The sequence below is a fragment of the Patagioenas fasciata genome, chromosome 4, assembly GCF_037038585.1.
Source record: "Patagioenas fasciata isolate bPatFas1 chromosome 4, bPatFas1.hap1, whole genome shotgun sequence".
In the NCBI taxonomy this organism is placed as follows: domain Eukaryota; kingdom Metazoa; phylum Chordata; class Aves; order Columbiformes; family Columbidae; genus Patagioenas; species Patagioenas fasciata.
The window spans coordinates 34,719,903-34,744,583 of NC_092523.1; the positions used below are offsets into that span (position 1 = coordinate 34,719,903).

At 40.9% G+C, this 24,681-nt stretch overlaps 1 protein-coding gene across 3 annotated transcripts in view; it reads right to left on the bottom strand.

Annotated features, from left to right (window-relative positions):
* SNX25 (sorting nexin 25) overlaps positions 1 to 24,681 on the bottom strand; it is an 87,607-nt gene that overhangs the window by 41,322 nt on the left and 21,604 nt on the right. For all 3 annotated transcript variants that reach the window (XM_065836309.2, XM_065836310.2, XM_071807630.1), the window contains exons 3-6: positions 23,967 to 24,183; positions 7,907 to 8,079; positions 6,865 to 7,051; positions 1,499 to 1,569 (exon numbers count right to left, since the gene is read on the bottom strand). In XM_065836309.2, coding sequence (XP_065692381.1) covers positions 1,499 to 1,569; positions 6,865 to 7,051; positions 7,907 to 8,079; positions 23,967 to 24,183 — 648 coding nt within the window. The remainder of the gene's footprint in view (positions 1 to 1,498; positions 1,570 to 6,864; positions 7,052 to 7,906; positions 8,080 to 23,966; positions 24,184 to 24,681) is intronic.

The following is a 24,681-nucleotide window of genomic DNA, read 5'->3' on the forward strand; positions in this document are numbered from 1 at the left end:
GCCCATAAAAATGCAGAACCAACTTTACCACAGAAGAAGGGGAATCATACATATTTCAGCAGAATAAATAGCAGTAATCTTTTTATATCTATTCTGCAGTACCAGGTACTTGTAGCTTCAGAAAAACATCTTGTGTTCAGGGTTTAGAACAGTGAGTGGATAGTTAATCAGATAAACTCAAGTGAGAGAGAGGAGATTGAGACAGTAATTAGTTGTAGGAACCTAAACTGTACAAAAATATTCCCCAAATCAATTCTTGTCACAACAAAGACCAATGGCAACATAAATAAAAATACAGGCTTAGGAAGATTGACTTTTTGTAATGTGTAATGTACTCAGAGTTAACTTCCCTGTTCTCTTTTTATTACTTTACGAAACAGACTTTCCATTAAATTAACTTTCATCTGAGAAATATTAATATCTCTTTCTGTAATGTACACTCGAGCAAAAACCAATGCCTTCCTCTCCTTTTGCCTTGGTTTGACACAAGTAAGTGATCCTATGGGAAGGCACATCTCGCTCTATTTTAGAACATAACAGGCATATCAGTGTTGACAATCTTATATTTTCAGAAACCTGAGCATGGAGCCCAAACTCTTTAGAATGACCAAAGCTTTCCCCCCACCCACCACCCTCACACCATGTTTATTTTCTGTTTCTGGATTATTCATGACGCTTGAATCACTTTAAAAAGCTTTCCTTTGTGATACAAGGAGCAAGAAAAATTTTTTTTTTAACCTGACAGAGATTACATTATAAGCTAAGAGCAAGATCTTTTAGATTTGTTTGTTTACAAACAACTTAATTTATATTGTCCAGTGCTTTTTATTGTGCTTTGGTATACCTTAAGTATTCCTGTCCAAGCAAAAATTTGGTCCATAATTTTGCAATCAATATAATGTCCTGAAGATATACCACAGTTTTGATACATTATGAGAACCATAAAAAGCAGTATATATAATAACTTTAAGTACAAATGCGAGATGCATGTGCATTTTAAAAGGTAGATGCTGGCAAAACACTGCAGAAGGATTTAAGAGCACCCTGTATTGCAACACAAAAACATAATACAATGAAGAGTCAAAATAAAGTCTGACTGACAATTATGCTGTATCATTCCTTCTTCTGTGTTTTGAAAGGAGAACAGACTGAGACTTTAAAGAATAGATTGCCTGAAAAAGACAGAGGAAGTGAGATTCTCAGCATACGAATTTGTAATGCCAAAAATCCTAGTTGCAAGCTCTGAAAATGAATGCATCATAGATATGACCTTTCTCATGATCCATCAGCTTAGATGAAGATGAGGTGGGAGGATAATCACACCATGGGAGCTTCTGGAAGAATCAGACAAATGATACAAAACTGAAATACTAAAAACATAGCATTCCTAAAATCTGTCTAAAAATCCCACACACACTGATTGCATGTGTATATAAGGAGTTCAAACAGCTTTTTGAAGTTGAAACAACAGATGTGACTTAACAAAATGGAATCTTACCTTTCTGCCTCTTCACTTGGGGAATATTGCTGATTGTGGTTGCCTGAACTATTTCCACTACAATCTGATACCTAGTTTTAAAAACAGTAGGGGATAAGGGTGGAGAGGGAGGGGAGAAGAAAAAAAAAAAAAGTATTAGTTTTTTACAATGCATTCTTCATATAGCACACTTAAGAATTAACAAAAATGAAAAGACTTCCACCTTGTCATCACCTGGAAACAGAATAACTTCTCAGTATATCTGCTACCTAAGGAGCAGTGTGCATATGGAGTAGGGAAAAAAAAAGTTTACACTGAAACAAAAGGAAAATATCCAACTAAAAATAATACCACCCCTTTTCTCAACTGCTGGCACTGCATAGTCAGTTAATAATATTCAGTGAACACAATGTAAAGTCACGCTTTTAAGTGAATATAAGTTATCTGTAGGTAACCATGATAGGAGTTCGGTTCAAAAGCAAAGAGCTGTCTGTAAGGTTCTTCTAAGCGAATGCCCTCAATACATATATGGAGCATACAGAACTTAAGAAGAAAAAAAGTATTAAACTAAAATAACTAAAACATTCCAGAAATAATTGAAAACTGTTTATCACCCAGAACTATACTACATGTAATAGAAGACAGCTAATGGAGTTAGTAACCTGAACTTTAAGTAACTATCAGACACCACACACTGAGCAAAGAAAATTACTCCTAGTCAAATCTTTCATAAACATCAAAGTTCTCGTCATAAACTCTGAAACCCCTCTCTGTGCATTTACTTTGGCAGTTACTGATCCTAGATGAAGGCTGAAGCCTCCTAGCAAGTCTGCTATTTCCATGACTACTTATTCTCTGTTTAAGCAACTGTCTATGATCTTTAAAATATATTCTTTCTTCCATGTACACTTCTTTCACCAGAATTATTCAATTCACCCCATTCCTCTTGCCTACTAGAATTCTCTTAGGATTTTGATTGTCTCTGCTTCTTGTATGTACATACAGTTTTACACACATAGCATACACTCGCAATTCTCCTGTAATCTTTATTCTACCCAACTCCTTCAATTAACAAGTTGAAACCTGAGAACCTGTTTGCAAAGCTTTATTTTTTCTAACCCTACTTCTTTCTGCCATCACTGTATCTTGGTGGTTTCCACTCACCCCCACAGTTCTTGCCCACTCCTTCAGAAGAAGAACAGCCCTGTAAGTGAGGGTGGTTATTTTGGTGACCAGAAGTCCACAGTTAATTCCCTGCTCAGACACAGGCTTCTCAAATGACTCTGGGCAGATCACTTGGACTTCTGGTGCCATTGTTGTATCATCTGTAAATGCGTTATAAACAGCATTCATTCACCTCACTCAGACATTGTACAGTAACTGTGAGCATTATGAATTTATCAAATAAGGTATGGACAACCAAGTAAATACTGCACATGGAAGGTAGTTGCCACTTTTACCTTGCAACTTTTTTCCTTCCAAATTTACTCCCATTTGTTCACAGTCACGGTTTTACATGCTTTTACAATCAATACTGTAACAGAGCACCTCTTTGTTTCTGTTCCTCATTACCTCAAGTAAGGGAGATGGTCTGAGTCACATTCTCAAAGATGCTATTTAGTCTATTCCTCCTAAGCACGGAGCTCTGGCTGTAACTACTCAATGAGAGTGCGGTATCGTATAGCACTGCACCACAGGAACACCAGCCCTGGCTACACTGTCAGATCGTGATCCCCTCTCCCTGAAAGACTGCTCCAAATATTCTAGCTGCTACATATTCTGAGGTGCTGGTGAGTAAACATTTAAGGACGTTTTAAATGTGATGTATTAATTTTATTTTCAAGCAGTGAACTGTACTTGATAAACTGGTCCAATCATGGGTTCCCATCCAGATTACTTCTACCTTCCCGCTCTTACCTCCTCCCTGTTACCCTATTCATCCCTTTCCCTCATTTCTTAAGCAAAAGATGACACAGAGCCAGTGATAATGGTCCTTCTTACCATGAATTGTGTAGTGACCTTTGCTGTTATTCTAATAAATACCACAATAATGTGATCTTGAAAGCAGAATGAAAAGTATCCACCAGTGTATTTCATTATCACTGTTTTTTAACTCATCATGTCTTTTATCTCTAGTCTTCTTCTGACAGAGCAAGCAAATTTATTTTACATCCGTTGTAGAAGAATTCATCTTCTCTTCCTTATTTGTAGCAGATTGCCAATTTATTCACACTACCTTAAATCTGAGGGGAAATGAAGGTGAAATTTCACTGCCTAACTTTTTCTTCTTCAAAGAAATAGGGACAACACATTATGTGGAGACCTGATAAAACAGGAACAAAACTCTGCCTCCCCCTTCATGACAAGCAACAACAAAGATAAATATTATAAAGAGTGACTTTGAAGGATGTTTGTAGATAGCCATACAATGGTCCCTTCTCTGCAAGCTTTGTTGATTTGTTTTTTTTTTTTCACCCCCCCCCCCAAACAAATCCAAAATTTCAGAACACAAAGCTATGGGAAAAAAAAAAAAAAAAGACAAAATAACTCCTCAAAAAATCAGCAAATCACTTTTTATGAAAAGAAACATCAGCTCCCCAAATGTCCCTTTTAAAAATTAAAGGGATGTTTCCACAAAGAAATATAGATAAATTCTTGTAAGAGATATAGTGACCACGTGTTTGAGGCCCACTATATTAACAAAATGTACACCCAAAAGTATCTCCAAAATTAATAAGTACTTCCTGCATCATTTGAATAAGTTTTAAAAATAAAATCCATAAAAGCAATGCAGAAAAACAATACGATATTTCTTCTTAAGGTAATGCTTCTAAGCAAGGAGAGAAATAAGATTTAGAAAGTCCGAGTATAATAGATAACAATTAATCTGCAAAGATAAATCATGGCAGGGATGTTTCAAAATAAATTATTTTCCCATCAACTGTAGTGCCTTGGGATAAATTTCCCTCAAAGCTAAGCCAACACAGAAAATTGTTACTACTTATATCTGCTCTTTACCAAGATGCTACATGGCAACATTAGGAGTAATACGAGGATGCTTACAGTTCATTAATGTCTGGCACTGGCTTAGAAAAAGTACTGAAAAATTATTTCCACATAAAATCAAGAACAGGAATTTTCAACAAATAGAATATTACCCAGAACAGCATCTACCTGGGAAACCTGTTCAAGTACAAGTTGCCAGTGATTTATTTTTTGCAGGAAGAGAACACTCCAACAGACTCTAATTGTGTTTCTCAGTGATAACTGCACAATGACTTATTTGTTTCTTCCTTCCTCTTTAACTCCTTCTTTATAGATTTTTCCTGTGGTTGACTGTTGGGAATTACAACCTGTAATCTCATTTATTTCGCTCACCTAAAGTATCACCCATTTTTTCCATCCATACAGAGACCACTGTTTGGTTTCCTTGACATAAATCTGTAAACTTTCCCTCGTATGTAACGTGGAGATGACCACAGATTGGCCCATCTCCCTCTAGGTGCTCCTGTAGTGCTGGAGACCAAGCAGAACAAGAAACCCTCCTCCGGCACAGGAACGCTCTTTCCATCTTCCCAGAGATTGACTTTGGAGACCGTGTTCTTCCTTCCTCTGTTTGTAAAGAGCTAAACACTATTTCTCTTTGAAAAGAAGATATATTTTCTCAGACATTTTCCATTCAAACACTGATCAGCTCAGACTGATCAACGTTACACAGGGTGTAGAAGAACACATTTCAAGATAATGGTAGTGGGACTCCACAGGCTAGAAAGGAAAAACCTAAGTGCAGCCAAAATCACATATTTCATAAAGCAAATTTGCTATCAGATGCTAAAGAACACAATTTAAAGTGACCTATCAGCTAAAAAGAGAGCACATTGAGCACTAATGTGCCTGAACAACAACAAAAGAAGACTGGGCTTTCTTTTGAAACAAGCAGATCCATTAGTGTGATTATGCTAATAAATATGATGTCAATTAGGTTTTAGATGGAGTCTAATAGAGACTAATTTCTGCTCTCAGGAAAGGCACACTGGCCCAGAGTAAAGAGCAAATTATACAGCAGATGAACAATAAGTAGCCAAGCAACAAAATCATTTCACCATCACCTGAATGCATTTTCCCATCTCAGAAATGCGAGTGGTTTCAGAATCAAAGAGAAGAACAAGAGAAAGAAAGAAGTTATTTATGCAACCCACATACTCCCTCTCTGTAAACCATCACTTGAGCTGATGAAGCCAACTCTAATAGAAGGTCTGGGTCACAACAGATGACACAGAGTGCACCAAATGGGATCAACATGACCGTGTCTTTCAAACGTTGCTGCAGTCACCCAGGAAGAAAGAAAGATGACCTGCAGCAGCAATTTGAAGGGAGTCAGAGAAGAGTAAAAAATACCAGTTCTGCTTAGTGGTAAACAGGTTAGAACAAACACTCTGGAAATTACTTCAATAGCTTTGGTGTTCTCAACAAAAGCAACTCACAGACACCTATGGAGAGCCTACAACAGTAGTATCTCTGCTCCCTGCTTCCCAGTCACTTGTTCCTTATCCTTTCTTTTATATCAGACATCAGAGGCTAAACAGCTCAGCTATAAAAGAGGTCAAACACAAACACCTTGTACTTGGGCAAGCAGGCTTGAGATGCAAGCGGCATCTTAGTTTATGATGAAAGATAGAAGGAAAAAGAGATCAGATTTTTGTGAGGCAGCGAATTAGAATGAAAGTGAGCAGGTGCTATTTGCATTGGAAAACAGGAGCATCAAACAAATATGTAGGAGCTCAGTGTTTTCTTCTGGTCTTTAAGGAATTCTTCTGAGTTCATTGACATGTTTAAGAAGGATGCAATTGGGAAGCACATCCCTGCAACAGTCCTGGAAAACCTCTGATCCAATGGTAAAATGTGCTGGAACTCAACCCCCTCTTTCTGCATCACAGAATCACAGCAAGCTGCTCTGAACACCCAGTGTCCATAGGGTCACTGCAGTTCACAGTCACCACACCACCATGGCCCTCCATGCTTCATAAAGATAATGGACATAACCACACACTAGTGGAAATTCAGCATATTATTTCATCTAACTCCACAGAGGTAAGCTGTAAAGAAAGGCCCAGTATGCCTTCCAACAATACAGTCATCTCCAGCATACGATTAAGCGGAATTTGTTAACATTTTCTGCCATTGTACTAAAAAGCTGACTATATTAGAGATTTAATGAATCTTCTGGTTTATCAACCTTACTGCCTCTGCTTCACCAAAAGAAAAATAAATGTAAAATTGAATTTTAAAAGAAAAAAAAAAAAATCACAATTCATTCAGATCTCAGTAATGGGCTGGTAAAAGAAGCATGTTTAGTTTTGAATGAGCTACAGAGGGACATTAAATACCTCAGTTGTTTCAGGAACTCAACATCGGAGCTGCTGTTAATGAGCTTGATGAAGTCCTCATAAGATGGAGCATATGTGTAGTCTTTCTTCTGTTGCTCATTCATCTGTTCTCTGTACTCCAGCTGGCTGAGGAGCATTCGGTTAATATAATCTGGATCACTCAGCAGTTCCACCACTGGTTTCAGTACTGGAGAGGAAAAATATTTTAAAACAAAATCCTTATGCTGAAGAATAACTGCTGTCCTTCAAAAGAAAATTGCAGATAAAAGGCAAAACTAAATATGCAAGTTGACAAAAATCCAAAATCAGTCTTCTGGACTACACAGTACATTTGAGTTTGCACGTACCTTCTGTTTGTTTATTCTATCACACAAATTCATGTACATCAACAAAACTGACCTCTATTTGGAAAATTCCAAGTGTTTTTATTCTTTCTATTATGTGCCTTGAAGGCTATGACATTATAGCCACTATAAATGAAAAGTAAACTGAATCACATAATATACTTGAGACTTCATGACTTCTGAATTTGACTTCAGTGACACAAGAAATAACTAGTGTTTTATAATCAGCTTTAAGCGCAGCCAATAATACAAAAAGCAAACCAGAAAGCCCTCAATTAAAAAAACACACTAGATAAACTGAAGTCTGAAAAAATGAACTAAATCTGTTATCATGATTCAGTTATAACCACATCCTTAAGTCTATGGATTCCATGTAACTGAATAAAACATAAAAGGACAGAATTATTCATATAATCACTAAGAATAATGTCATGGAAGACTGGAAGAGTGTTCCTCTATGAAAAAGTGGAAGAATTGAATGAAAAAATCATGGTTTATCCTGAAAGGTGCTCAATAGCCTGGCATCAAGTTAGGAAAATCAAGTAAGTATACGCTTTATTTTGAGAATATATAGTGTGTTACTGGTTATCACAGAAATTAAATTTCAGAATTTGAAAACAGAGCATCAAGACATATATAATGAAGTCTGTAATCACTAATATCGTACAGATGCAAATGGTTAATCATCGCTGATCTACCTTTTGTTGCAAGTATTTCTGCAAGGACTATGCGCAAGCTGACAGACTGGACATCCTTTGAGGGTAGGAGACAATACACCAGAATTTGGGAACATTTTTGCAGGAATCTTACTTCTTCATCAGAGCTCCTCAAGCATGGGTGCAGCAAAAAAGGTCTTGGAGGATCTTCCTGCCTAAGGTGAGGAGTGCAGGGGAGTTGGGTAAGACAGAAAAGAAGGAAAGAAGAGAGAAAACTTACATACCACTTCTATCATAATTAGTTGTTAATTGATAAAATATCCACAAGCCATTATCAGGTAAGTAACTTCAGTAAAGAAACACTTCAAACCATGTATATTTTTCAAATCCTGCTAATTTTTCATAATGATGTTAAGATACATTTCCAAATTCCTTTGTTCTGTCAATGCTTTCACCTGCCAAAATAGAAATACAGTATTTTAAAATAGAGAGAGCCCAGCAAGGGGGAGGAAAAAAGCTTCTCTGAATAAACAACCTAGTTGTTCCATCACTGAACTTATAGTGAAATCTTGTCCAATTTTTCAGAACAATCAAACTCTAGCAGCAAATACATTATCGTAGAGCAAACTAATTACATACCTGAACCTATCATAACCTGTTTGAGAAATTGGTCTACCTGTTCGATACTGAAATTACCATCTTTCCTTAGCTACTGGCAAATAAATCTCACAGTAAATAACTGGCCTGTTTGACTTGACTTCTCCTAGAACAGCAGTTTTCAACTTGCCACCTGCAGGCTGCATCAAATTGGTCTGTGCAAGATACCTATATAGTAACAGACTTGGCATTATCAGCCATATACGCTGTAAGTGGAAAATTAATTTAGAAAAAGATTAAAAAAAAACCACTCACAGATTTAGAAAAAGGGTGGAATTGTGACAGCAAACAGAGAAAGGTGAATTGACACCCAAATGGCAAAGAAACTTGGCAAGACAAGTACCCTCAGGAATTTGACAAGTGAGAACCGACCATATTGTTACCAGTGGGGTATATAAAGCATGAAACTGGAAAGCATAAACTGTAGGGGCTCAGTGTGTGTGTGCAACCCCACCTTTGGGGCAATACCCCTGTGGGCAGCATGCTCACCCCAGAGGGGATGAGAGGCCCTGGACTTTAAGCTCCGCTCACTCTCTTAGGTCTGAACTTGCATCTTCCAAGTCCCATCCAAGTCACCTCTCAGCTAAATCACACATTTGGTGAGTCACCTCTCAGCCAGATCAAGTAACAACATTTGCTTGGATCTGAGCATCTCAGGCACGCAGAGATCACAGAGCCATTCAGAGAAGAGACAAGAGAACTCGCCTCAAGCTAAGTCCTCTGATCAGCAGGATGAAGCCGGAATATGGTCATGTTTTATGCTAATAAATCACAGATTAAAAAATAAAAAAAAACTAAAGAACAAAGTCACAGTTTTCTTCCATCATCCTAATTGCTTTAGAGTTCATCTTGCCTGCCTTCAGTGAAGTCAGATCCTTTCCTTTGGCTAATTCTGGTCCAGCTTCAAGAAGGAGCATGAGAATATTCTCAGCCAGAAATCACTCTCAGGCTGCTGGGGAAGGCATTCACTACCATCCACTCACTAACTGTAAGGGTTGTGCAAGATGGATACTAATGGATGGAGGAAATTCAAAATTTCTCGCTGGTTTCAATCTGGACTTGGTGAAAGAATTAAGATCCTAACTTACAGAAAGTACATCATGCCTGAAGTTCACACAGGTATAGTGTGCTGTGCTTTCCTTTATAGTAATGTATTATACTAATATACTCCTTTTCCTGTCATCAAACAGGCAAGTAAGTCCTCCCTGCTCCTTGCACTCATGATAGGTGTATTTTGGGAAAAGGGCACGACAGAGTCTTTCAGAACTAACAGCGATAGGGTGGTTGTGCCTCTGCTGCAGCATGAAGCAGCAGGTAGATGCTGAGCACCACTGACCAGGCACAGTAATATGCAGCTGAATGGGCAACAATAGCACCAGCTGTGGGGGTTGCAGACTCCCCACAAACAGCTCTTCTGATCACAGCTCTGAAAGAAACAGGCAGCAAACCTTCCCTGCCTTGATTTTGTGCCAAATACTGACCAGTTCATTTCCTCATAGGTGCCAGTGGTTTTCTGAACTTCTCAGAGCATGTTTGACTGGACATGCCAAGGGAACTCCTTAGTACAGGCCACAGCAGCACCTTTTCTTTATATTAAAACAGCTGTAGAAGCAGAGACAAGGTGCTCTAGCAGTTTGTTCAGAGCATTCTAAAACTGATGAGGACCACGTGGGCTCCTGTGCCCCTAGGGAGAAATTGGTGTGCTCTGCTCGCTCCCTGAAATGCCTGTACACCAATGTGCGCAGCATGGGGAATAAGCAGGAGGAGTTAGAATCCTATGTTCGGTCAGGAGATTATGATCTGGTGGCAATTACAGAAACGTGGTGGGACAGTTCACATGACTGGAATGTGGTCATGGATGGCTACGCCCTTTCCAGGAAAGACAGGCCAGCCAGGCATGGTGGCGGAGTTGCTCTCTATGCAAGAGAGCAACTACAATGTACTAAATTCTGCCCAGGAGCGGATGAGGAATGAGTTGAGAGTGTATGGGTCAGGATCAAGGGGCAGGCTGGCAGGGGTGATACTGTTGTAGGTGTCTATTACAGGTCACCAGATCAGGCTGAGGAAGTTGATGAGGCCTTCTATGCACAGCTGAGAGTGGCCTCACAGTCACAGGCCCTGGTTGTTGTGGGTGATTTTAACTTCCCTGATGTTTGCTGGAAGGATCATTCAGCCAGCCAGCCACAGTCCAGGAGGTTCCTCCAGTGCATTGATGATAACTTCCTCATGCAGATGGTGGAGGAGCCGACCAGGAGAGGTGCACTGCTGGATCTCATCCTCACTAACAAAGAGGGTCTGGTCGAAGCAGTAAAGGTTGAGGGCTGCCTGGGTTGCAGTGACCACAAGATGGTGGAGTTCAGCATCTTGTGTGGCAGGAACAGAACAGCAAGTAGAATCGCAACCCTGGACTTTAGCAGGGTCAACTTAGGCCTTTTCAAGCAATTGCTGGGGGAAATCCCATGGGCAAGACTGCTTGAAGGAAAAGGGGCCCAAGAGAGCTGGATTGCATTCAGAGATTGCTTCTTCCATGCTCAGGATCAGAGCATCCCCACATGCTGGAAGTTGAGGAAGGGAGACAGGAGGCCTGCGTGGTTGAATTGGGATCTCTTGGGTATGCTCAAGCAGAAGAGGAGAGTTTACACGTCATGGAAGCAGGGACTGGCCACTTCGGAGGAATATAAGGCTGCTGTTAGAGGATGTAGGAAGGCAGCTAGGGTAGCCAAGGCCTCCTTAGAATTACAGCTGGCGAGAGAGGTCAAGGACAGCAAGAAGAACTTTTTCAAATACATAGCAGATAAAACTAATACCAGAGGCAATGTAGGCCCACTGATGAAAGGGGTGGGTGCCCTGGTGGCAGAAGATACAGAGAAGGCAGAATTACTGAATGCCTTCTTTGTCTACTCTGCTGGAGGCTGTCCTGGGGAGCCCTGTACCCCTGAGACCTCGGATGAAGCCAGGTCAATGGAGGAGTTTGCTTTAGTCGATGAGGACTGGGTTAGGGAGCATCCATAAATCCATGGGTCCAGATGGGATGCATCCGCGGGTGCTGAGGGAGCTGGCTGAGGTCATTGCTGGACCGCTCTCCATCATTTTTGCCAAGTCTTGGGAAACAGGAGAGGTGCTCGAGGATTGGAGGAAAGCAAATGTCACTTCAGTCTTCAAAAAGGGCAAGAAGGAGGACCCGGGTAATTATAGACTGGTCAGCCTCACCTCTGTCCCTGGGAAAGTAATGGAATGGCTTGTCCTTGGTGCCATCTCAAGGCATATCAAGGATAAGAGGGTTATTAGGGGTAGTCAGCATGGCTTTACCAAGGGTAAGTCATGCTTGACCAACCTCATAGCCTTTTATGAGAATGTAACAAGGTGGATGGATGATGGCAGGGCAGTGGATGTGGTCTACCTTGACTTCAGTAAAGCCGTTGACACAGTCTCTCACAGCATCCTCACAGCTAAATTGAGGAGGTGTGGTCTAGACAATAGAGTAGTGAGGTGGGTTGCAAACTGACTAAAGGAGAGAAGCCAGAGAGTGGTGGTCAATGATGCGGAGTCCAGTTGGAGGCCAGTATCTAGTGGAGTGCCTCAGGGGTCAGTACTGGGACCAATATTATTCAATATATTCATTAATGATTTGGACAAGGGAATTGAGTGCACTACCAGCAAGTTTGCTGACGACACTAAGCTGGGAGGAGTGGCTGACACGCCAGAAGGCTGTGCTGCCATCTAGCAGGACCTGGACAGGCTGGAGAGTTGGGTAGGGAATAACCTGATGAAATTTAACAAGGGGAAGTGTAGAGTCCTGCATCTGGACAGGAACAACCCCAGGTTTCAGTACAGGTTGGGAAATTACATATTAGAGAGCAGCGTAGGGGAAAGGGACCTGGGGGTCCTGGTGGACAACAGGATGACCATGAGCCAGCACTGTGCCCTTGTGGCCAGGAAGGCCAATGGCATCCTGGGGTGTATTACAAGGGGGGTGGTCAGTAGATCGAGAGAGGTCTTCCTTCCCCTCTACTCCGCCCTGGTGAGACCCCATCTAGAATATTGTGTTCAGTTCTGGGCCCCTCAGTTCAAGAAGGACAGGGAACTGCTGGAGAGGGTCCAGCGTAGGGCAACAAAGATGATTAAGGGAGTGGAGCACCTCCCTTATGAAGAAAGGCTGAGGGAGCTGGGTCTCTTTAGTTTGGAGAAGAGGAGACTGAGGGGTGACCTTATTAATGTTTATATATTTCTAAAGGGTGAGTGCCATGAGGATGGAGCCAGGCTCTTCTCAGTGGCAAACAATGAGAGGACAAGGGGTAATGGGATCCAGCTGGAACACAAGAGGTTCCACTTAAATTTGAGAAAAAACTTCTTCTCAGTGAGGGTGACAGAGCACTGGAACAGGCTGCCAAGGGAGGTTGTGGAGTCTCCTACTCTGGAGACATTCAAAACCCGCTTGGACATGTTCCTGTGCAACCTCACCTAGGCGTTCCTCCTCCAGCAGGGGGATTGGACTAGATGATCTCTCAAGGTCCCTTCCAATCCCAAACATACTGCGATACTGTGATGTGCTCCAGTCACAGATGTACAGTTTAATGGCAAGGTGACCATGCCAGCGGTTACAGCCAGACAGACACAGAGTCAGCCAAGAGGCACCCCGGTAACCTCCAAAGGCAGCCAGGAGTGGTCTGCAGCAGGAGGTTCTGAGGTGTTACAAAGGCTCAGATGTCACATCTCACACCAGTGCCTCCTCTCGCAATCTGTCACGTCTGCTTCCTTTCCAGAGCTGCTATCCTGGTTAGTCAACCGACTCACAGAGCTGCTCCAAGCTCATTGCCTCTGTACATGGAAAAAAGTGACCAAGTGACTGTACCCAGTCAAATCCAAAAGTTTTCAGTTACACACAACTATATGGCTGCTAGTGACAGGCAACATTGTCTAACTACTGATTTTTGCCAGTCAGTTCAAGGAGAAAGCAAATATGTTGGAATAGTAACAATACTCTAATAGCTCTAATTCTGTTCTAACAATACAAGTAATTTGTCTCAAGGTGATGCCAATAATTTTTAATTAATTTTCAGAACAACAGGAATGTAAAGATGACATTTGGTTCTGATTGGACTGAAGCCTCTTATTCAATCCCAAATCAAATGTTTTGTTTTCAAATATGGATCATGGAGAGGGTTTAAGTTGTCACAAACCAAACAAATTTCAAAGCATGTCCCTTGGATGTAAACACTTTGTTCTTCTGAGGAGCAGTGGTTTATGAAGATGATGTGTAATCTTCATTATCAACCAGCACAGGTGGTACAGCTGATGGAGCTCAGAAAGCTGTTTATCTTGTTCTGGTAGGATATTTTCTCTCTGGTAGCTGAATACCCGGCTATTCTCCTCAGTGCATTTCCATTTCTCTTGCATAGTCCAGACATATCCTACAGCCTTCTCTCTATACTGCATCAAACGCTCCCCCATCACATGCTCTCCCTAAAGGCATTCATTATTTACCCAAACCAGACACGTCCCAGGCAGACTACTGGCCGACAGAAAGTCTGGGTTGTTCATGTACATTCACATCTCACTGGGGAAGTAAAGTCTTCCTCTTCTGGACAGGTTGGTCCACCCAAAGTCAGCCACTTAGAAACACAGCCAGGAGCATACGCAAGATGCTGGCAAACAGAATGGCTTACACTGAACATCAGCTGGCCAGCAGCAGACTAACCTCTCCCAATGACCGATTACTGTGTATTAACAAGATGGAGTTAGAACTAAAAGCAAGTGGTGACTGCTTTTTTGCCCGTGAACACACAACATCCCTCCCATCCTTTCTGGACACTCTTACCTTACTTGTGGGGCATCCTGCATAATGATTAGATCATGCTATCCTTTTATAACGTGTGTAAAGCACAAAGCAGAGCCATAATACACACATAATTTAACTATACTGAGACTAGTCTTCCTTGCCTTCTGTATCTCTCCACAAGTCTCCTGCAGAATGCCAGTCTGTTTGGGACTGCAAACACCCTGCAGCATTAACTGCACCTATACTATCATATATGCAGGAGAAGTCATTTCTCATAATCTTTGCCTCCTTATTGTACAGATTTATTCTCAGTCCACAGCCAATACCTACAGCTTGGCTGAGTTGAACATATGCCAGGACTTTCCTGATACACACTCAACAGAACACAAACAGAAAATGGAACAGAAATAAACCAGTAGGAAGGCAAATATTTGATTCTTACCCTTCTAATCTGTCTAACAAGTTCCTGCCTACAGGAATGCAAGGGGGGAGTGGAGCTGACTAGCCATTTAAGAAGAGTTTTGGTTTTCTCTGGACTTATCTCCATTACCTATGAAGACATGATTGTCTAGAGGAGCAGTTCTTACAATTGTGTTCCTAGCTGAAGTGTACCTATTATGTGATCTAAAAAAGCAAAAGGGAAGTCACAGAACCTCACCAGATTTTTACGAAAAGAACAGAGAAACAAAGTCTTCAGGAAATTCAACTCTAAACAAGCCCTGCATATCATTGCAAACAGTTGTGTTAACAAATCCCGCAGTTTTCACTGCTGTTTGGCTAAGAGAAATAAAGGGGACACTAAAAGCAGGAGAGGAAGCTTGAGGGGAGACCTAACAGCTACAAGATAAATCCATATGCCAGTGGTAAAACAGACAAGACATCCAGGTTTGTACCTTCCTTTACATTTACACATGAAGCATTACAATTCTATTTGCCTCAATATAACCATTGATCAGCTTGCAGGGAAACCACATTGTATGCCAACTAAAGCTCTGCCCAGAAAACAGCATCTTTTGTATCGTGGGTTCCCATTCACTGATACCCACTAGAAAAAAGGTGCAGTGAGCAATCACAGAAGTATTAACACCACTGCCCAGCTATCGAACCATGCCTATTCTTAAGGTTTGATACAAAACCTAAATCTTCAACTCTGTGGGAATGTGAAGAATAAGGCACTGTTCATTTTGCAGAGACCAACAGCAAAAGCAGAAACTTAACTGCAATCCACATGTATGTACACAAAGAAGAGTACTGCAACATCTGTCCAGTGTCAATAAAGATAATGAGCACTATTAAATAACTCAAATAGTAACACAGGCATTATTTCTCTTCCTATCCAATTTTGAACACATTATTAGGACTGTGTGGCTGGATTTTCCAAACAAGAGGGTACTTACTAATCACAGAAAACTCTTAAGTAAAGCTGTGTGCAGATCTTTATTTAGCGAACTTTGAAAGCCCAGCCAATTATCCATAAATTCTGAGTACAACTGTGTGCAGTGAACTAATATAAATGTGGTACTCTAGCAAACAGTTCCAAAACAGGCACGATCCAAGCTGTGCAAACCAGGCTCATTTTATCGGCTTTAGGTAACAGATAAATAATGGCAAGTGACAACTTAATTCATTCATGTCCTCTTAAACAATCAAGACTGAAGTAATAGTGACACATATTGGTGTATCAAGATGCAGGTGACTCGAGTGATTTAAAACAGCAGACAGAGCTCATGCTTTACACAGCACACTTATGGGTCATATATCCCTCTTCACTCCTACAAAGCCAGCCTTAACCTTGTGTAAGTTTCTTTTCCGTAACTTTCATTCTATTAAATCTTTAAGCCTGATCTGCATTTTTAGCACTATCTAATGCTATTTAACAGCATCAGAACGCAAAGCGATCTCCTTCAGCTGTCTCCCAAACCAATGGAAGATCAGGCAGCAGCCTGTGAATACAGACCTATAGGCAGGGCTGCCAAAGCGAGTTCCTTTGTACCTCACCTGCTCCAAGCAGTGTTTTTCTTTGGGAACAAACAGACACCTACTGTAACTACCACCCGCTCCAAAACTGATTCGTGTAATCACTGAGCGTGTATCCTGCTGAACGTCATCAGTACTAAGACTACCCCTTACTGCTGCAAATCTGCGAGTTCATCCAACGCTTCATAAAGCAAGGCAGAGCGGCAGATTTGCTTTGGTGTCCCTGAAGACAAGCAGTTAAAACGTTACCAACATTATAGAAATATAATCATTTCCTTCCCATGCTAAAACCGAGCAATTCTGAGATAATATCAAGACCTCTTTAACAACAATTCCTCACTTCTCAGGAATACAGGACCCGCTGTAGCTCTGTAATACTAGACAATCATCTATGACTGGGCTCCCAGGCTTTCCAACACAAGGACCTCATGGAAGTATATCTTTTATCTAGGATCTACTTTAAAAAGCCCAAGTTTTAATCAGGACCATCTGGTAACTCCCTGTACAGACTCATTACAGTCAGGAGTATTAAAAGCTCTTGGTAGTTGTGGTTGGGTACACACTCCTGACATGAAGTATTGTCTTTATATAGTCTCAACCCCCACGACAGCATGGAAGAGCTTTAAAATGAATCCTAAAGGGGTGAAAAAAAAATTAAAAGCCAACCCCAAAGTTCTCGTTTACAATGCCCATGCAACTTGTGACTTTGCAGGTTTGAGGTTGGTGGAACCACTGGTTCAAGGGCAAGAAACGTCAAAATAAGTACCCTGATTAGGAGACATGCACGACCAGGAACTTAATGATGATGAACAAAATAAATCTGTCTGCTTTGAAAATAGGAAGCAAGCAAATAAATTATATCCCCCCCCACCCCAGAAAAAAATAACAAACCAACCAAGAAACCCAGGAGTCCGTAAAAACATTAACAACAATTCTACAGGAAACTGTAAGAGTCCTTTCTCTTTAAATAAATAAATAAACCACAAACTTCCTTTCGGCCTTGCTATTTCTTTAATTACTCTTTCAAGAGAGCGTCTTGCCGAGTTACACTTAAGGCTCAATCAGTGCAATTGTGAGCTGAAGTGCACACGCAACTCACTCTAAATGACTTTCATCAGTACATTCAACACTCACCAGGCTCTTTCATTAAACTGATTCTGAGAACAACTAGAACCATATGCAGCCTGCATCTCTTCACCTGCATCAGCCTCAGATCTCTAGGCTTCTTAACAATGCAGTACAATGAAAACTGCTTGAACTTTCTAAGAAATAAAAGAAACAACTTTATACCCTTACAAGCCAGCATCATAAACACATCTGAAAAAAGTACCTAAAAAAAAAAAAAGCTAACAAAAACACACACACAAAAAAAAACCAAAAACCAACCAAACCTCTGAAAACAAACCACACCAAATCCAAAAAGCACAACAGAAAACAAGGACCAAGCCAACACCACCATTTCCACAACTGCCAATTTTATCAAGATACATCAGCAAGTTTAATAAATCACTTTACCCAGCATTACTGTGAGGATAACCATACCATGTATACATGTCACAGTTAGCTCTTTCAGGAAAAAGTATTTGATAGGTCACGTTGGTAACAGACCCACATGTCGGTAGTTAGGGTCTTGCGTTCGGAAGATCTCACGCTGTACGGGAAGATGGTGGCCCTTCCCCTGATAGGTGTAGTGTTTCGTGTGTTATCTAAGCAGACGGATGTGACGTTGTAAAACTCAAGGTATATATTGCTTTATTACCTACCAATTAATGCCATTTGCTCTCCACCACATTGATGTCTGCGAGTTGATGGACCGAGCGACCTGAGAGTGGTTGCCGTGCCGTTCCTGAACCAGGACACTTACGTTGCACAGTGAACCGCAACACCCACAGAATGTATGAAAGGCTTACAAGCTGTGGTATGATCACATCAGCACCAGGAGGTCCTAATACTTATTGCGGTGTCTGGGTGATACTCAGTCATTAACAGGAAACCCAAATTCCCTGCACTGAAGCTTGAAAGCAACAGTGAGCTTTAGACCTGGTGCTACCCATGAGCTTGCTTTAACAATGTGCTCAGATCTTGGCTTTTTGTGACTATTTTATTCTCAGTACTTTCATGCAGCTGCTCCCATTTCAACAAACCTCTAGAATTTCATACTAATCCTCTTGATACTCCTTTCCAGAGGCTGAGTGTGGTAAGTAGTTCTTGGTATTCCTGGTTTGTGGGTGGCAAACAGAATTATAAAAGAAAATCAAGAACTGTGGGAGGTGTTAGTAGCTATCCTGACAACTTATATTCATCTATACTATTAACCAAGTTAAATCTCAAGTGCCTAAATTCCCTTTGCATCAATCTGCTGTTGATCAGTTTGTGGTGGTAGCATCTTTTATTTTTATTAAGTATCTTATCACACTACATATTGTAATCACAAAAAAATACAATAGTTATATATTCTCTACATGCAAAGTCATCCACATGAGCCAACAAAATTAAGAACTGAGTTTTCTCTCCCAACCCTATCAGTAACACACAGAAAACAAAAATATGCACAATACAAACTTAAATCCCCGTATTGCTTGTCACACTGACCGCTCAAAGCGCAATCTCCCTACAGTGTTCCATCCCTCTTCAAGTTTCCAAGTGTTCTGAGCCCTTAATTAAATGTGGGCTCTGCATCAGGACTGGGAGTAGCCTGCAGCCCCCAAGCATCCATTTTGTTAAGTCATGACTTACACTGCTGTCCCGGTTTCAGTTGGGATAGAGTTAATTTTCTTCCTAGCAGCTGGTATAGTGTTGTGTTTTGGATTTAGTATGAAAAGAATGTTGATAATACACTGATATTTTGATTGTTGCCAAGCAATGTTTATATCAAGCCAAGGACTTCTCAGGGAGGAGGCTGGACATGCACAGGAAGGTGGGAAGGGACAGAGCTAAATCCAAACTGGCCAAAGGGGTATTCCATACCATACAACATCATGCTCAGTATATAAAGCTTGAGGAAGAAGGGATGGGGCAATGTTTCGAATGATGGTATTTGTCTTCCCAAGTTACTGTTACGCGTGATGGAGCTCGGCTGTCCTGGAGATGGCTGAACACCTGCCTGCCCATGGGAAGTAGTGAATGAATCCCTTGTTTTGCTTTACTTGCATTTTTAGCTTTTGCTTTACTTATTAAACTGTCTTTATCTCAAACATGGGTTTTATCACTTTTACTCTTCCAATTCTCTGCCCATCCCACCAGCAGGGCGTGAGTGAGCGGCTGTGTGGGGCTTAGTTAGAGGGTGGGGTTAAACCGTGACAGTTGCAAATCCAGGCACACAAACACTTCTGAGCATCTCACCAGATGTCATGTAGCAGTCAACTTGCCAAAGCAGCTTGCCACACCACATACCCATATCTGCAGAAGCCAATTCTTCCTCTACCTTTGGGATCAAGGTGCCCCAGCTGTAGGTTAAAGACAAAAAGAGAACAGTCCAACCAAAAGATGTAGGGATGCGGGGCGCAGGGAAGGGAGGTGGAAATCAGTTTCACTGTGACCTCTTCTCACTGGTTTGTTCAAAAGGCACAGCTTGTCAGGAAGTTCAAGAAGAGCCAAGGATTAACCATCTTCAAATCCCATTTGCCTACTTATGCAGGCAAATCTCACTTTGCCTACACTGCAGCTTAGAGACCACCAGCACATGGTGTTATTTACCAAATATTAATAGTTCCGTAGTAATATCTGATGTGATTGATTTTAGCCCACAAAAGGTGTAAGGGAACTTCCTCTCACGCAGGCAGCTTCACAGAAAGATGCTTACTATTTGTTTTCACTTATCATAAGTCCCTCCCATGCTGACTGTGCATTTCATCCGCAGGAATAGCTGCCTCCTGCTTTAAACAAATACATCATGTTACCAGAGTAAGACCACATTCCTGGGCTCAGGTAATTCTAGCCCCTGGAAGGTACACTGCCACCATAGACAATGCTGCACTCACATACCAATGTGAATGCTTCCAGCATTATACACCACCTTACTCAGCTCACGGTCTGTTCTTGATCACATAAAATGGCATTGCCAGTATTCAGTTTGCTTATATTATGCTTAAAGTAGCCAGGGAAAGACACTTGTACAAGATACAAAGGAACGAAGGGCTAAATGCTGCTATAAAACGAGAACAGCCAAATACTACCCATTCTACCCTGCAGGATGCACTTGGCTAAGCTTGTTGTCAATGCGCTCCTGATTCTGTACAACATAGGGGGAAAGGGCAGTGGCTTCTACCAATAAATCCAATGCTGATTTTTCTTCCATATCCCAAACTCATAAACTAGCTAACACTGGACACAGGGAAATATCACATTGCATTTCTACACTAAGCTAATATTAGGAAGGAAACTGTTTCCTATCTAAAATATTCTGCACCACCACAAATTTTGTAACTGAAAAGTGACAGGATCATTTGGACCTGGATCAGCTGGACCTCAAGGTACACCCCAGTGACACATGTCAAATGAAAAAGTTGGGAGTTGTCTCTGTATTGTGCTCTGTGTCACCCCAGACAGTTCTGCCCATGGCTAGAGGAGCATCTCTGCCCTTATTTCACTCTGTAGAAGTGTCTGCCAGGTGCAGGAAAGACAGTTGCCATTAAAGAAAGACAGAGCATAGAATAAAAGGGGAAACAGACTTAATTCTACCAGGCTCCTGCCTCCCACTGGCCACCATGGAAGCCGCCTCTCCTCTTTTCATGCTCTCTCTCATTCAGGGAAGCATTTTTCCTCATCTGTTGGCCATTTATCTTGAGCTGTTTGTTACTAAGTGGAGCCTCATGATGACAAAGATAAGACAGAGGGAAAGAGGAGCAAAAGGAAGGGCTGTAGCATCTTTCCTCATTCTGAAAGGTCGCAGCATATTTTCATCCCTTTGGACATCCCGATCTGTCATATATCACAGCTCAAAGTTAGTCAGTGAAAGTAGAAAAGTGATTCCTGTGGCTGATGTGGACCCAGCAACAAAACACATAAACTTCACACTGAAGAAAGAGACATCTCTGCCCTCCTGGGCACAGACAGTTTCTTTCTGTTATTTTAGTGAATTTACCTGTTGTCATATAGGAAAAATGAGACAAAGTGGCTTAATTGGCACCTCCTCCAGAGGTGGTACAAGAAGTATTTACCACCAGATAAGAGACAAAATGCCCTTTGCTGTCACACTGCAGTGTAAACTCAGCAGCAGAAAACAGATGCAGCGCTCCAACAGGCAACACAACAGGAAAGATACCGTGCTCCGATTACAGTCTCTCTTCCAGTACATTTATTATCCAAAACTAGTTTGATTCATTATTAGAGATAGAGGGAAATACATTAATGCAAAATTAAATGTGCTACCATCTTTAAAACTTCAATCTGCCTTTGTTTTCTGTTAACAAGATCTCTGTGTTCCCTACCTCGGGAAGAAGAATTTTCTGTGTTTCAACTGCAGCAATATAGGAATGAATTGAAGGATTTCCAAGAAACTCTATCTTCCAAACCAGAGGTGACATACATTGTAGTTCTCAGTCTATAGCTTAAAACGTCAGCAGGTTCTAGCACAGCAAACTCCACGGCAGTAAGCAATTTAGTACAAAACTCAAATTATTCTTAAAACCACAAATTCCCTTAAAAAGAAAACAGTATCACGGTCTTTGGCTGTACTTCCAGGTTTATTACATGCACGCTGAGATCATCTGGCAGTACAAATTCAATCTGTAGCATATGAGCACAACATCACGTTTCTGCTGACTTTGCCATAGCACACACATTGCATTTAAGCCCTCTCTCCATCTGCCACGAAAAGGTGAGCCCTGTGCAATTTTCATAAAGCTTCCTAGACTTTTTGAGCAAGTCTGGATGAGCAGCATGAGGATATACTAGAGCATCACATTTTGCGTCACGTAGCATCATGCTGCTCACCTGCTGTTACGCATCTTAAAACCAGACCTGTCTCCTTATGAATTCACAGCCTTGCAGCTTGTTAAAAACAGTGAACAGATCCAGTTTCAACCTATACAACATCTGCAATTACTGCTCTGTGGTTTGTTGGGGTTTGTTTGTTTGTGGGGGTATTTTTGGTTGGGTTTGTTTTGTTTTGTTGCTTTGGTGGTGGTGCTTTGTTGTGGGTTTTTTTTTGAACTTACTATCACATCGATTCTTAATAGGATTCTTCATTACCATGTTAATGCAGTCTGCCTCATCCAGCATTGACTAAGGTGCATTTACCATGCCAAAATGAAAAAGTTGATTGGGAAACACCCACGAGAATTTATTTTAGTTCTATACAGCAGACATAACAATACAACAAAGACCTGGAAGAAGCGGTCATAATTCTCAGTAGATAAGGAACCTCATCAAGAATCAGCATTAATAATAATCAATAATTCTACAATAGTAGATTCTACAGCCCCAGCTTCAAACAGGAAAACATACTTAAAAAAAACCCCAAAACATACCATCCTCATCCTTTAACTGTTGAAATCAAACTCTTCCCAAAAGCAAACACCTTACTGCCATAAAAGTGTAAGTAAAATGCTTAAAAATCACGGAGCACAGTTAGGGGCTTTACCTGACCAAAAGATTTCTAGCACATTTCAGGGCTGAAAGAAAGTAATATCTGAAAGTCAAAGCAAAATCTATTGCAATGTGCATATACTTTAATTTCCTCTTTTCTTTAATATACCCTTTAGTTTACTTTTTGTGTTTATTTCCTACACATTAGTTTACATAAAGCTGGCATCTACTTCAAATACATTAACTCTATTTTCTGCTCCAAAATGCAAAGAAGTGTAAATGGCAATACACAGACTGGTCACTGACAGAAAACTGCTGATCTTTATTCACTGAAGGAGTGCTAGAATATGTGGATCTAACTGCAGGCAAAACAACTTCAAAGCATAAAATGTATAGTCTAAATCTGAATGACCCAAGTGTATTTCAATCAGAATAACTGAAACGCAGGTAAGTGCAGACACAAGCCAAAATTCTATGCACAGTTACACAAATTGTGCATTCAGATGTGGGAAATGCATAGGCTAAGAGTTCCCATTTGCAATTATTAATACAATTTGTATGCAACTCTAGCATTTAGTGGATGGCTGACCTTTTTAAGTGGACAAAGAAAGCCCTGCCAAAAGGAAATTCATGGAATTAGTAAGATAACCCAAACAGAGAAAAAGTCTAGCCAGCATTTTTCTCCAGTAGAAAAATCTTGTTACTGCAGGACAGGTCACTTACAAATACCACAAGGCTTTGCCTCCCGGAGGTAGAAGAAATGGGAAACGGAATGGAATTAACCTTGGTGCTATTTTTGGAAAGGTGCAAATAACTATCTTCTTGTTTGTTGACAGTTCTGACAGCACCTCTCCATTCCCTTGCAGGTCCACACTGCTTGCAGGAACTACTCACACACCTCCTACCGTGAGCAAAGGATTCAAGGACGAAATGGAACAGCAGCAAATCCGAACTCTGAAAAAAGGATGACAAGTGTTTCCTTCCACAGGTCTTATAGATGCCCTGAAGCCTGCTTGATCTCTAAAACTGGTCATAAGCCTGAACTTCTTTCTTTATCAGTTGCCTACAAAGGCGTTACACTTTTCATTGCTTTAATACAGCACATCTGAAAGCAAAGAGAGAAGCAGAAAATTCCAATGAAATGCAGAGTTTTGGTTTTACCTGGCATTGGCTCCTTTAAGGTCACAGAAGTGTGAGAGTAAAGCTTTCACTACATCATTGCAGACAACTTTAACTACATCAATGTGACTCAGCCTCTGTCGCAGCTGCTTGGCAACCTCCCAGAAGTCTTCAGATAGCAGCTGGTACAGCCGTCCTTCATCTCTGCTGAGGTGCCCATACCAGGACAGGATGTAATCTCTATAGCTGTGGTCAAACACTGAAAGGAAAAACAAAACAATAAATAGCAAAAACTGCAAAAGAAGGTGGCACATCAAGATAGGAAAAACGTAACTCTCCACTCTTCTCCTCAAAAATTAGATGAGTAATAGATTTCACAGCTTCTTCTCTGAGTTCTAAGTTCTTGCCAAAGAAAGTAAGGTTAGCAAAGTTCCAGAAATTTGCACCTAACAGGTTACTGTAGGTCACTTTGCAAAGCAAAGCCTGTAAGTGGATTTGCTCAGTCAGGTTACTAGCTATATACTAACCTCAAACTAACACCTGTCTCTCAACAGTGGATTTGGTTATACAAACTATCATATAATCTGACTGTGGTTAGGCTGTTGCAGACTGATAACAGCCTTTTTTCATAGGAATTCAAGAGTTTCTACTCCAAATGCACAGTTAAAGGGGGAGCTGGTACAATTTTTGGATTTAAAAAAAGATATATACAGTACTGATGAACACTGCAGAAAGTACATTATAGGATCAGAAGAGC